This window comes from Anarhichas minor, unplaced genomic scaffold, assembly GCF_050575085.1.
Source record: "Anarhichas minor isolate MPS153535 unplaced genomic scaffold, ASM5057508v1 ptg000009l, whole genome shotgun sequence".
Lineage (NCBI taxonomy): Eukaryota > Metazoa > Chordata > Actinopteri > Perciformes > Anarhichadidae > Anarhichas > Anarhichas minor.
Window position 1 is genome coordinate 4,862,501 of NW_027466455.1, and position 14,626 is coordinate 4,877,126.

General features: G+C 39.3%; 1 protein-coding gene across 1 annotated transcript in view; it reads right to left on the reverse strand.

Moving 5' to 3' along the window:
- ablim2 (actin binding LIM protein family, member 2) overlaps positions 1-14,626 on the reverse strand; it is a 76,080-nt gene that overhangs the window by 43,962 nt on the left and 17,492 nt on the right. Inside the window, exons 3-5 of the mRNA XM_076086867.1 lie at positions 5,350-5,533; positions 1,048-1,160; positions 657-783 (exon numbers count right to left, since the gene is read on the reverse strand). Coding sequence (XP_075942982.1) covers positions 657-783; positions 1,048-1,160; positions 5,350-5,533 — 424 coding nt within the window. The remainder of the gene's footprint in view (positions 1-656; positions 784-1,047; positions 1,161-5,349; positions 5,534-14,626) is intronic.

Here is a 14,626-nt window from a genome sequence, read left to right on the forward strand (position 1 = left end):
CACAGAGCTCTGTGAACAGCCAGCCTCTTTTGCAATGACCTTTTGTGTCTTGCCCTCCTTGTGCAAGGTGTCAATGGTCGTCTTTTGGACAACTGTCAAGTCAGCAGTCTTCCCCATGATTGTGTAGCCTACAGAACTAGACTGAGAGACCATTTAAAGGCCTTTGCAGGTGTTTTGAGTTAATTAGCTGATTAGAGTGTGGCACCAGGTCTCTTCAATATTGAACCTTTTCACAATATTCTAATTTTCTGAGATACTGAATTTGGGATTAAATAAACATTTGAAATATATCAGTCTGTGTGTAATGAATGAATATAATAGACAAGTTTCACTTTTTGAATGGAATTAGTGAAATAAATCAACTTTTTGATGATATTCTAATTATATGACCAGCACCTGTATATCTACTATATATATCTATATACAGTATCTATATCGTGTTTTTACATTGAATCTCAGCTCTGGCGCCTCCTATCAGTCTTGAGCAAAGATGACATTTTTGTGACCAAATAAAAATATCGTTGGGTGATGGTAAGTATTGTGACATCCAATACTAACCATCTGATATCGGCTTAACATACAGGATCCCTTTGCATAGAGGTAATATTGTTAATGAAGTAGTTATAGCACTGTATACAGCAGCTAGACTGACTTACTTGCTGATGTACTCGGCATTGAGCACCTTGTTGCAGACTTTACATTTGAAGCAGCCCAGGTGCCAGTGCTTTTCCAGTGCTACAAGAGACTGTTCATTCTTAAACTCCTTGCCACAGCCACAGCAGTCTGCAGGGAGATGACATTAGTTTAGTTGAGAATTGATGAGGAATGACGATAAAGTTGAATTATTCTGCATGGTAGAGTTCCTTCTACAGTACTTTGGACAAAATGGACATTGGACATTTTGATGTCCTGAGAGTGGAAAGACTTAACACCATTTTAAGGGATGGAACAGAAAATTATGATAATGAGCAGTTTGAAAAAAATCATAGTTTGAAGGGTGCAAAGGAGACAATCAGAGAGATAGAGACATAAACTGTGTGTACTGACTGTGGACAGCCTGTATCGGTGCAGGGCTGTTGGCAGCGAGAGGCTGTGTACACTTTTGGCAGATACACTCCTTCCCATTAAATGTCACTCGGTCACCGGCCGGGAACGGCTCTCTGCAAACAGAAAACAGAAGTAAAAACACAAATAATATACTGAAGACTAGATGTGTTTTTTTATCATAAGGCATGGACATATAACGGACATTTTTAGTAATAGGATCAGAATGTTTCAACAAGCTGAACAGGACCATCGCCAGTATTTTAGAAATTTAGAGTTCAAGTGTCTAAATACCAGAGAATATTTTTTAGCTACCAAATAGATTTCTACCTTTTTTTTCTTACATGTATTTTAGTATGTCATATTTGTTTGACTTGAATTTCATTTCATTTTCATTTGATTATTTCTGCATTTATTAGTCTTTTTTATATTGATTTAATTTACTTTTTCAATCAGAAAAGGTTTATGAGAATAATTACCTCATGTGTATAAGTTGTTAAAACCCTAAAATATTTTGCTTGTAACAACACATTCTCATCAGAGTTTTAGTGAATTGAATTTGCATTAAGTGTTGAAATCCCTGTTTGCAAAGGTTTGTGCACCTTTGGTCTAGCGCTACTTGTAATAAACATCAGAGCACCGTGGTTAACGGTGTGCATGTCTGTATGTGATGTCTGGGTACTCCTGAACAGCAACAAAGGAACAGAGAGAAGATTCTTCTTCACTCAAAAAAAAAGCAGGACTCAAGATATTAGCAAATCAATGTCAGCACAGGGATAAGTAGGGCAAGATCTGATTTCTTAGAATGTGTTCACCATTGTTCTTTCTGTTTTTGTTTTTGGTATCTTGAGCTACTTCCAATTCATTTAGTGTTGTACAATGTTTAAAGCAGATTACAAAAAACACAAAACCTCTTTATTAGAAAGTGCAGAGAGGTAAATAAGAGTGTTATCTGCAGAATGTAAACACATTTGTCACATTTTGAGACCAAGATTTAAGTGCTTCAGCCTGCACATATTTTGTTCTTCCCAATAAATAGTGTGCTTCCAACTTTGTGTCTTGTGTTTGTCTCTTTCCTGTTTCAACATACCAAAAACCACAAAGCCCGCTCCATAAAGAAATAGTTTTCCAGGTTTGGTGTGGAAGAATTGAACTGCCTTGTACAGAACCCTGACCTCAATCCACCAAACACCTTTGAGATGAGCTGCGAGCCAGTCCTTATCATAAGTGTTGGACCTCATTAATGCTCTTTTGGCTGGATGGGAGCATATCCCTGCAGCCAGGTTCAACATCTGGTAGAAAGGCTTTCCAAAAGAGTGTCATAGAAGCAGATTAATGCCCATGGTTCTGGAATGAGGTGTTCAACTATCACATATGGCTGTGATGTTTAGGTGTGACCAAGTTGCCAGTGTTGAGAGCTTATCTTTTTTATGAGACAAAGGTATCTATTTCTTTTACAGGGTTTTCTTGAAGGCCGCACCTAGTAGGCAATTGCACAAGAAGTGCACATTAAGGCACATTGACACTGGCTGCAACATTGAGACATGGAAGTTGCTGCTAGAAAATTGTCAAATTAATGAATTGATTCATCGCATTCACCAGCCAAATGCCTTTAGAGACAAATACCATTATACTGTAAAGAGGGACATTACCAACACAATGAAACAACAGCACAGCTGCTTTCACAAGTACAGAAGGAGTGATGATGCCTTGGCAGAGCAGGGCTCTGACTGGCTGCCACATGCTGCTTCCTTCAGCTTGTAAATGTGATATGAGAGCTGCTGTCACACTGTCACAGCCAGCTTCTGAGAGGGGAATACATCCAGGCAGACTGGGCTGAGATTTTAGCTTATTCATGTATAAACAGTAAAAGAGTCCTTTTTTTAAGGTTGATATATTTAGTCTTTAAATCTATTTTAAAGTCTCACTTACAGTATATATTGGCCACCATGAGTTTGACATGTTTGACATGATGTTCAGAGAGAAATGTTTCAACAACTACCGGATGGATTGTCATGAAATGTGGTTCAGGTATGACTTCCTGTTAGGATGATTTGTTCATAACTTTGGTGATCCTTAAAATTTTAATCAAGTGCTAGTGCTATTGTCAAGTCAAACTACCTGCAAAACTAATGACAATCCCATCAACCTCAGCTGTATCTTGTGTTTACTGCTAACTATGAAATTGTTGCATTCTAACACGCTAAACTAAGGCATGTTAGCAGTAAATCAGCAATAGATGACGTGGGTGACACCATAGAGTATTTGGTCCTCAGATAAAATAAGAACATCTACGGGGCAGCACACAAATATGTGTTGGTTCCATTAACTATTGTATTTGTTTGCATAATTATTTACTTGAAACTGAGCAAGTGCAGATTGAATCTTTACGGAAAACCTCAGTGTATCAGAGTTGATGAATGTACGGTGAAATACAGGCAGAGTGTATGTAGTGAGACAGAGGCAGGTGAATTGTGAAGCAGCACTTTGTATGCAGACAGGCAGAAACACAGACAGTTTCAAACAGAGCTGGATTGCTCTTGATGAATTATCTATGATCAACAATGGGACCATGAGACACTCACACAGCTGAGGGTAGCATTTGCTCTTTTTCTCTCAGACCTATTTTTATATTACACACAATAAGCCAGTGTGCGCCACAAAAGCGATGTTTGTTATAAGAGGAGCACAGAAGTTTAATGATCACATTACAAACCTCAAACACCACACTGGAACATGCTGATCTCAGTTCAGTATGGGGATCACCGAGATATGATAGCACATGCACACACACACACATACACGCATACAGAGAAAACTCTTAACACTATGGGAAAGGGAAGAGGCCACACTGACTAACCACGAGGTCAGAATTCCTGCCTGAGAGAAGCTCCTATTACCTTTCTAGGCCTGAGAGACAAGGTTGTTGTTGTTTGTTTGGTTTAATCTTGCACTATTGTTTAGCTAGTTCATTTAATATTATTATATTTTATTGTATATACTGTGCATTTATATTTAATATTTTTACTCTGTTATTTTTATTGCTTTGCTTTAAAATGTCCCTGTTTTCCTGTACCATAAATGCTGCTGTAGCAAAAAAAATAAATCTATGGATGACTAACACACACACACAACATGGTCAATAGAAGCATGCACATGGCTGGAAACAGGTGAAGATGCCTCTGACTTGCAGTGACGCGTGTCTTCATGTGCTTTTCTATATCTTGACATGTATGTGTATTATAGTTTCATGTACTTGTAAATGATGATTGTAGTGCAATATTTTGCAATGAAAATTTTTTTTTGTATTTCAAATTTGTAGTTATTGGGAATTACAAGGAGGGGTCAGGCAACAAGCTGATGATGATACACATTTTGCATTAAAGTAAGACTTCAATTCTGTCACATATATATAATATTATCGTATATTTAATCGTATATTAATAGTTGGAGACCTGTAAGGACATAAAGACACCCTGGACACAGTGGGAAAAAAGTGTTCTTAACAAATGAATGTTAGGATTAATAGGCTGATAAATGTTATAACGGTTTAGTGTTAGAATTTCCATTAATGATATATGAAAAAAAAAATAGTTATATATAAACCTAATTTCAAGAGTTATTACATGTTCATTTGTATGAAAGCTAAACAGGATGAAGTGGGGATGTTTAAGTCCTAAGTCAAGTGCTAAAGGGATAGTTCGGGTCCAGTAGACCAGCACCCCCATTGTTCTGCAAGGTAAAATTGAATGGAGTCTGGTAGCTTTGGCAAGTGCATAGATAACAGCGTCAGTTCCCTGCCGGACACATAGACTGTATATCTGTCTCACGGCAAGGTAAACCGGTGAAAATATTCTCAATATAGCGTACACTTAAACTGTGTTGAATGTTTTAGGTTGGCCTTTGCATTCAGTGGCTTCAATACATTTAGCTGATTTCCCCGTCCACAGCAGGACATTGCTTTGCCGGTACTCGTGTCTGCTTCTCCTAACTGGAGGCGTACCGACCACCGTCTGCTGTAGGTAATACACTGTCTATGGATAAGTACCTCATACAACCACACTTTCAAACACCTGAACTATCAGTTCACAAAAGAATGTCACATCATGGTCAATTTGATAGGTGTTCTGCAGTTTTCAATCATCACATTCAGGTGATGGACTTTGCTCAGTTATCTTGGAATTGCAGATGTTCACATGTTCAAATTTTTAAAGCTCATTGACACACGTCACTGTGTCACTGTTCACAATAACAGGCCAGCTGTTGGTCGGGACGCCAATATCACTCGACTTCCCAGTTTCTTACTTGCAGGAGGCGCAGACGAAGCAGCGGGGGTGGTAAGTCTTTCCCAGGGCGGACACCACCTCCCCTTCAATGAAGTCCTGGCAGCTGAAGCAGCGAGTCCCATACATTCGCTGGTAGTCCAGAGTACAGATATATTCTCCCTGCCGCACGAAGAATCCTCCCTGGGCCAGTTCACAACCACATACTGCAATAAGAGAGGACGAAGAGAGGGAGGAAGGGAGGGTGAAGGGGTATAGAAGAAGAGAGGGAAAAGAGAAGGACGGACAAATGAAGGGGAAAGAGGAAGAGTGAGACATAGTAGACAAAATTGATGACTTAAACAATAAAAAGAAAATACTTTGCTTCCCCTGCAACATGGATGTCTTCAAGCTAATTTATAATCCATAGCCAGAAATATGACAAAAGTCATGATAGGCATCAGGCTGTTATATGCCCTTTTCTTTTTATACGTCTTTTCTTAATGCAGCTGACTGACCACAAGGTATAGAAGTTCTTTTGTTTTGCTTTTTTTGTCCCACGAGCAGCACCCAAGCTGCAGCCCGTGCAATTTAATTAATGTGTTTTATGAGTTAGAATACTTCAAAATCTCCTATTTATTTCTAAATCTCCTATTTATGTGGTTTTAAAATGTATCTTATTGGTCCATTATTAGCTCAATGCACCACTGTACCTAAGAACAGATCCCATAGCTGCTAGCATGGCTGCACACTTTTAGATGGTCATGTTGGTTGTTACCTTTAACCTTGGTTCCTTCAAAAATAATGGTATGTATGTTTACTGTACTACATCAAACTGTACTATAATGTAGTGCAGTTGGTGGTGGGCCGTCAGGGCCTGCAAGGCCTTCTCTGCTGGCCTAAACAGAATCAACAGAAACAGAATCAAGTTATAGCTATTTTATAATTTAATATTTTTTCTTAAATACACTACATGTATTATAATTTGTAAACGTATTTTTCCCATCATCTTATTTTCTCATTGCACAGCTACTGTCTTCCTCTGTTGCTCTGCTTCCAGTGGAGCTTGTTTTAAGTAGAGCTTTTATCCAATCAGATCTCACCTCTGTGTCTCTAGGTAAGAAGAGAGGCAGAGGCCTGCAGACTCACAAGTGAATCCATGTGCAGTTTAAGTGAATGGGGACGATATTGTTGATTGTCATAGTGTTCAACCAATCAGATCTTTAGTTTGACATGTTGGGCGTATTCTTTGACGTGTCAGAGCCTGCTAGCTGGCCTACAAGTACGTCAGCATTAACGGGCAGCTCAGTTTTAACGTGCAGCTCTGCAGTGAGGTGCAGCATGTGCTGTGATTGGTCAGTGGGCGAGCATGTGACTATCGTGAAACGAAACTTAACTTGCCAGTAGAGCTTAGTTGGAGGAGTAAGAGTTCAAATTGAAAGATATGGAAGAAATTACAACAATGTTATGGTTTTACTTGGTGTAGTTTATTTTTTTTTTTACCGAGCTTTGTTTTTTTAACACTCAATGGCTGAAAAAGGAGGAGAAACGGATTTAGTGGTGGAGTTACTGACAACGCCTTTCTCAAGAAAGAAGGACATTTCAGGAAAAGCTGGACATCGTAAGAAATGGTCAGTCAACGCCGTAGCTGGCAGCCTGACTCAGCCAGGAAAAGGATTTGTATGAACGGTATTTCTGGCTGACAGCGTAGCATATTTTATGGCTGGGAATGTGTTTCATTTTAACTGAGCTCTTGGTGTTTGGAGCTACACTACGCTAACCTGAGGACACCATAGCATTTGAAAACTTTTGGAGAGACTCAAGTTGATCTACAACTCAACGAACATGTTCGCAGGGAAACAGCTCCACAACCGTCGGCCTGGCGTGCGGCCGACGGGCGCCCCGGCGGAGGTGGGATCCCGGCCCCGCTGTGGATCCTGCCGCAGCAGACCGCCGAAATACAACTGGGGAGGCTCGACTGTCACTGCCGTCCATGAATCGAGAAGGACTTCTTACTGGAACTGAAACGATGTACCATCGGATTAAACTCTTTAAGTTTCGGTAAGTGACAAACTGCGTTTGTTTTTTACATCTGCAGTAACGTTACTACTGTTCATTCATCTATCATGTTGTTTTTATGAATAATATTTGAATGGCTCGTGCTCTTGTGTGGTGGAATGCGTGGATCCGCTGCAGGTTTGCTGGAATGATGCATCATAATGAGGTTATTAGGAGGTAATTCAACTGTAGTAGGACAGCACAGAAGGCCCAGGTATAAAATGCACGGCCCGCCACTGAGTGCAGTATAGTATAGTTGACAGTAAACTATACGATACTGTAAAGTATACTGTACAACATTATCTTATACTACTGTACTAAAGTATACTATACTATACTTATGTACAGTATACTAAGCTATGCTATACTATACACTAAACTATACTACAGTAAGCTGTACTCCACTATACTATACTACAGTAAACTATACTACACTGTAGCTGCAGCTCGAGTCCTCACTAAGACCAGGAGGGTGGATCACATCACTCCAGTTCTGAGGTCTTTGCACTGGCTTCCTGTCCAACAAAAAATTGACTTTAAAATCCTGCTGTTGGTTTATAAAGCACTGAATGGTTTAGGGCCAACATACATCTCTGATCTGCTGCTACCTTATGAACCATCCCGACCCCTTAGGTCGTCTGGGACCGGTCTACTTTCTGTTCCCAGAGTCAGAACTAAACATGGAGAAGTAGCGTTCAGTTCTTCTGCTCCACATATCTGGAACAAAGTCCCAGAAAGCTGCAGGTCTGCTGAGACCCTCAGCTCCTTTAAATCAAGATTGAAGACTTTTCTGGTTGCTGCCTTTAATTGAACCACATTCAAGGATATTAGTTAATTTACGGCATTTCACTACTGTATTTTATTTCTTACACTGCTTTTTCGTGTTTTAATGATTCAATTAATGTTCTTAATTGTTTTTAAATCTCCTTTTGCCTTATGTTTTGATGCTTTTAATGGTTTTATGTGAAGCATTTTGAATTGCCTTGTTGTTGAAATGTGCTATACAAATAAACTTGCCTTGCCTTACATTGAAGGCAGAGGCTGACATGGAACACTTCAACATGTGGACTGGAGGAGCCCGGGGTAGAACCGCCAGTCTTCCAATCTTCAGATTAGTGGACCACCTGCTCTAGCTCCTGAGCCACTATACTATATGATACTTATAGTATATTGTATTACAGTATACTATACTATATTATACTTATAGTGCACTGTATTGTAGTTTATAATAGTATACCACATTAAACTACTATATAGTATACCATATTTAACTAACACTATATTATACTGTAAAAGTCACATTCAAAAAGACACATACACACACAAACACACGTATTCATAGAAATTAATTTCAAAGGCAGTAAAAAGCAGAGGAGGCATTGCAGTGAGAAGAACCAGATTGACACGTCTGGTTTGTTTCCCTGCTTTAACCAATAACATCAGTCTTTCAGAATGGGTGTGTTGTTATGCATGCATGTGTGTGTAAAGACTGGACCATGCATATTGTCTGGCACGTAACTATACATGACAGGAACTCCACTCATCGTCCTCTTTCGTGAACATGCAATAATTACACACAGTGACCATGGCAACCACATGACATCACAGACCAGCCACAACCTCAGGGGAAATCTCGCTCTGTTTTCTCACTCCTTTAGCAAAAACATCACCACACCTTTCTTTTCCCTCCATTCTTTCTTTCTGGAAAGAATGACAGCAAAGATAAATGAGAAATGTTTGCATTAGTTGGTGCTCCATGACAGCTCTGTGAACTTGCGCACACACACACACTGTCTCGAACCTGCAGGAGTGTGTGAAGGTATGACATATTTGTAGCCTGTGGGTGAGATCACACACACATAACATTTTCAAGACACACACGTTTATCCTTGCAGGAATGTGAGAAGGTTTAGGTCATCAAGGTCTCAGTGTAAACTTTCCATGATACTGGAAGATAACTCAAAAAGTTCCAACCAGCAGTACAACCCTGGCCAGCTTTCTGCCCACTGAAACCAAATTAGATACCAATGGAACCTATGTACAAACAGTAGCTGCTGTAGCTACCATAGGTTACGTTAGCACGTGTACAGAGATACAACATGGTTGTTTTCTTCTACAACTTTTCAATGATGGAAACTGTTGATAGTGAAGACATAATAGAGCAAGTTGAAAAGAAGATTGAGATCTAGTAAAGCCATTTTACTGCTCTGCTCACTAAACCTCACACTGTGACAAAGTAAATGAGAATGATAAAACAAGAACTTCAGCTGTTAATGACTGCAACTGTCAATGGTTTTGTTTTCTGTTGTGAGACATGGGAAACCTTTCCAAGTGAAAGAAGGACCATAAATACAGTTGTTTCGGGTACACCATAAAGAGTTAGCTTTTGATTGGCGCCTCGCCATGTAAATAGCTACTCAACCAGCGTATCCTCATTCAACGGTTTGTATATCTTATGAAAAGTTATTTTATTATTTGTCATGTGTTTTCCTACAAATGTCCAGCAAGAAGAGGGATCAGTGCCAAACCTACTTGATAGATAGAATTCAGATAGATTGTGGTTTGGGTTAAAATAACTATGGAAGTGATGTTACTTAGGTACCAAAGCTACGTGACAAATAAGTCAACATTGACTTCTGGTGTCAGATGGGACTAGAACAACAGTCTCCTGGATGAAAGTCCGATGTTTTTTGACCCACCTGTCAACCCAGACCTCCTTCTCCTGTATTACTTTTTTTGTTGTTGGATGTCCTTGTTTGTGTTGTTTGGGTACAAAACACAGCACTAAATCTCTCCTTTCACTTGGAAAATCCTGAAGTTGGGACTAAGTTTGAGGGGTTTTGTAGCGTTCCATTTTCTTTTGCGGTAAAGGCAATTTCTTGCTGGGAAGTTGGACAACTGCTTAATGCATGTGAACATCCACTTACATAAAGTACACTGATGTAGCAGACACAAGATTTGTGATGTTATTCTTCAGCCTAAATCCCCAAACACTAAACTGAAACTTTAACATTTTCCTCCTACTTATGTAACAGTCTAATTCTCCCACCCTTTTATCCCCTTGTAAAAACTTTAACCGACATGTTGGACAACCTCTCTCGAGTATTTGCACCATTTCACTTTGTTATCAAGCCCTCAAAGGAGTTACGACATGCTAATAAAACAACCACAACAATACAAGCAGGAATGTTTTCACAGGAAGTGGACGACATACTTTCCAGCGGGTGCTACCGGCTCCCTCACATCCGGTTCAGATGTCTGGCAACCTGTCTAGAATGAGATAATGCTTTGGGCTGATGAAGTAAATAGCAGCAGAGTGGAACGCTGGATGGATGAGTTACATAAGTGACAAAAAGGGGATTCTAAGGGCTCTTTGGTCATCGTCTGATAAAATGTTAAATTCAGGACATTGTGAGTGTTAAAGCACTCTTTACAGCACCTTTTCCACAAGGACACATTATATAGTTCTTTGTAGAACTGTTCTAAAACTCCCCACAATGATGGCAAGCCAAACATCCAAGGAGAAGCAGATTCTGGCACTACACAGAGCTCTTTTGATAACGCTGAATAATTCTGGAACAGAGCTTTTTACAGTTGTGTAATTAAACTGGCCTGTACAGCAGAGTCTTGAGACGTCAGACTTGGCCTCCAGTCAAACTCACAAAAATAAGGTCTTGAGACTTGAGAATTCAAAACAGAGTCAGGTTTTGGCTTGGTAAAATCCAACAACAATAAAACAAATACATATGACTGACAAACTTGTCTCAAATAACTTGAAATTTGACTTAAGACTCGCTCTGACAGACTTTATTTGGACTTTTGTTGAAAGACTTGAAATCTCACTTGAGTCTTGTCTTGACAGACCTTGACTTTGGTTCCTCTCAAATTATTTGACACTTACTTACACGTGTTACTTACTTAGACTTGTTACTTACTTACAAATACTTGTTACTTGTTTACTTGACTTATTACTAACTTATTACTTACTTAGACCTGTTACTTACTTAGACTTGTTACTTACTTAGACCTGTTACTTACTTAGACCTGTTACTTACTTAGACTTGTTACTTACTTAGACCTGTTACTTACTTAGACCTGTTACTTACTTAGACTTGTTACTTACTTAGACCTGTTACTTACTTAGTCTTGTTACCTACTTAATTAGACTTGTTACTTAATTACTTACTTAGTCTTGTTACCTACTTAATTAGACTTGTTACTTAATTACTTACATTGACTTGTTACCTACTTCCTTACACTTGTTACCTGACTTGAGACAATTGTCTTCAGACTTGCTCTGAATGTGTTGAGACTTATTTTGACAGACTTTACTTGTCTAAAAAGACTTGAGACAACTGCTCCAATACTAATGGACTTATTTATAGTGCTTTTCTATTATTTTGACCACTTAAAGTACGACATGTCAAGATTCACCCATTCACACACCCATTCATTCACTGATGGCACAACCGTCTGAAACAACTTGGGGTTCAGTATCTTGCACAAGGACAGGCGGGCTGGAGGAGTGGGGGATGGAACCACCGATCTACCGATTAGTGGATGATCTGCTCTTCCTCTGAGCCACATCCTTCCTTAATACTTGAGATTTTGAGAAAAAAGAACTCTGCAACATAGATAGATAAATAGATGGCTGTAAGAGATGGAGACAGAAATCCGCACTCAGAGGGCAGCTTCCTGTCAGCTCGTCTTTCAATTCTTGTATATTTATACCTGCGGTGCCAGTTGGCACATACTGTCGTCTCCTCTTCTTACTGTATTATAACTTAGTTGCTTAAGCAACTCAGCAGCTGAGCCCATTCCTCATTTATAGAGCCAACACTACCAGAAAGTATAACAGCAAACCCAATCATGACAGCAGCATGGTGCATATACTACAGGGAAAGGCAAAGTTACTGGCAAACTAGCCTCTAATACAGATCAAAAAGTCTGAGTGCATTACATAAGTGAGAGGAAGATGCTCTTTCAGAATTGTCCGTCATCGCTAATGGAAACCATCGCAGCTGTCTTTCTCTCATCCCTTTCTCGTTGCTCTCATCTCTCCCATGCCTCAGTCCCTAATCCCTCATGCAATTTGACAGTGAGAGAGAGAGGTTGAAGAAATGAAGCAGAGCAGGATGTGGAAGTCAGTAAATCAGGTTTAATCAAGTGGGGACTGCAGTTCACTTTCAAGTTCTCTCTGAGAGAAACAACTGTTAAACAACTGAAGAAAATAACTAATTATTCACTTTCAATAATTTCTTTCTTTACTCCAAGTAATGTATCCTAGCCTCTGCTAAAGAAAGAAAGCTGCACTGAAATTATTATAACCTTGGTGTTTGTTTTTACTTATTTGGTCAAACAAGAAAGAAGATATTCAAGTTTCATTCATTTTTCTGCCATGACGGAAAAAGTTTCATCTGTGATTTGAGTTCTCCCTACATTTCTCTGACGACATACATTTGTTATTTTCTGCAGTGATCCAAATCAGTATGGATTGCTGACATCATAGAACTATCTCTTGCTCTGAGTTCGGACAGTCTGGTTTGTACAGTCTGGTCTTTTGCCACCACCACCACTGGACCCATGAAAGAGAAACAGCCAACATATCCAGTTAGCCAAGCGCCACAGTTTTTACTTTCTAGTGAAATACAAATGTAACAGCACTTAATTGTAAAGACCTGTCAAAGGACATGCATCTTAAATGGCTAGTGGTACATAATCAACGTGTACCATAGTTGTGGGCTATACAGAGCTACGGAATGCTCCAGTCAATAGCCAAAAGATAGCAATACACCTCTGAAGCCAAAAATGTCCTTTCTTTGTTTTAAATGGAGTTTTGGTGTCTGAAAAGCGTTCGACCGTCATTAACCTGGAGTAAAAATAAACACAATTCAGCAAAGAATCAGTATCAGCCATGCAATACAAAGTGTCAGAATCTGTCCTGAAACCAGGCAGACTCTAAATTCATTTAAACGTTATGTTCAAGCAGCAATTTCATCATTTTGAAACCATTTCATCTCCATGACAACACAGGGTGTGTTTGTGCCGATCTCGGATGAGATCATGATGCAACTAATTTGTTGTTTTGTCCTGAGAACAGCAGAATGTGTCGGCTCCATGCCTGCAGCGTGATAAAACTTCCATGACTCCCAAGAGGGTTAGACCTTTTGAGCTGTGTGTTGGTAGGGCGTGTGTGATCAAATGATTCAGTGTGTGTTTGAGTACAGTTTTCTGTAACAACCCAGAAGGACAGAGATGGAATTTCAGAACTAGAAGTACCTTGGCAAATTAAAGCTCTACTCTAATTAAACATTATTGCAAGCAATAACAGTGCTATGATGCTCCTTAGGTTACCAATATTAAGTAAGTATGAAGGTTAAACTGCAGAAAGAACTTGATAACAACATTTTCCAAGGCTGAAAGGCAGATTACTTCACAGGAAACTGATTACTTCCATCTCTGAAGGCTTATCCCGTGCACTATGAAGCTACTTACATAATGTAAACGCACTTAGAGGCTCTCTGAGGAATTCTGTGTTCTGTTGAATCCGCTTCCTCCGCACTGGAAGATCTCAGAGCCAGAGTCTGTTCTTCTTCTTAATTCAGCATGTAGAATTAGTGAGGAAGTTACATGCATGAATGGATGGATGTGCAACAAATTTGCCCCGGTGTGATTTGTAAATAAAACATGTTTTATCGCTTTTACTCGTGTACAAACAACGTCTACGGAGAAAAAGGAAATGGATTCAGTGATTTGGACATGATGCAAGTAATGTAGTTGAAACTAGAGCTGGTATCAAATAGAGGTTGACCGACAGTGGATTTTTAAAGGCCGATATAATAACGGATCAATTATTGGTGTAGGAAAAAGCCGATAGCTAATTAATCGTCCGATACCTATCAGGAGCTGATAGTGTTACCTTATACAGTATATTGGAGGGATACATTTTGTGGGGAGAAATAAACTAATCAGGTCAGCTTGCTATAAAATCAGCTGTTCAGGTGGCACATTTTCTAACGCTGTCGCCAGAATAACACGTTTTTTTTTCATGAAGTGGAGAAAGAAATCTCAAATGATCTCAATAGTAATTACCTAAACTTTAATTTAAAGTCTGTCATGCATTTATGGTTGGAGCTCACTGGGTGACATTACCCCCCCATCTAAATCTCGATGTATGAGTGCCATTTCATTGGATTTTAAGAGTTGTTTATGCCATGCACATATTTCTTTATGCAAAAGTGGCCATCATTATGTGTATGGAG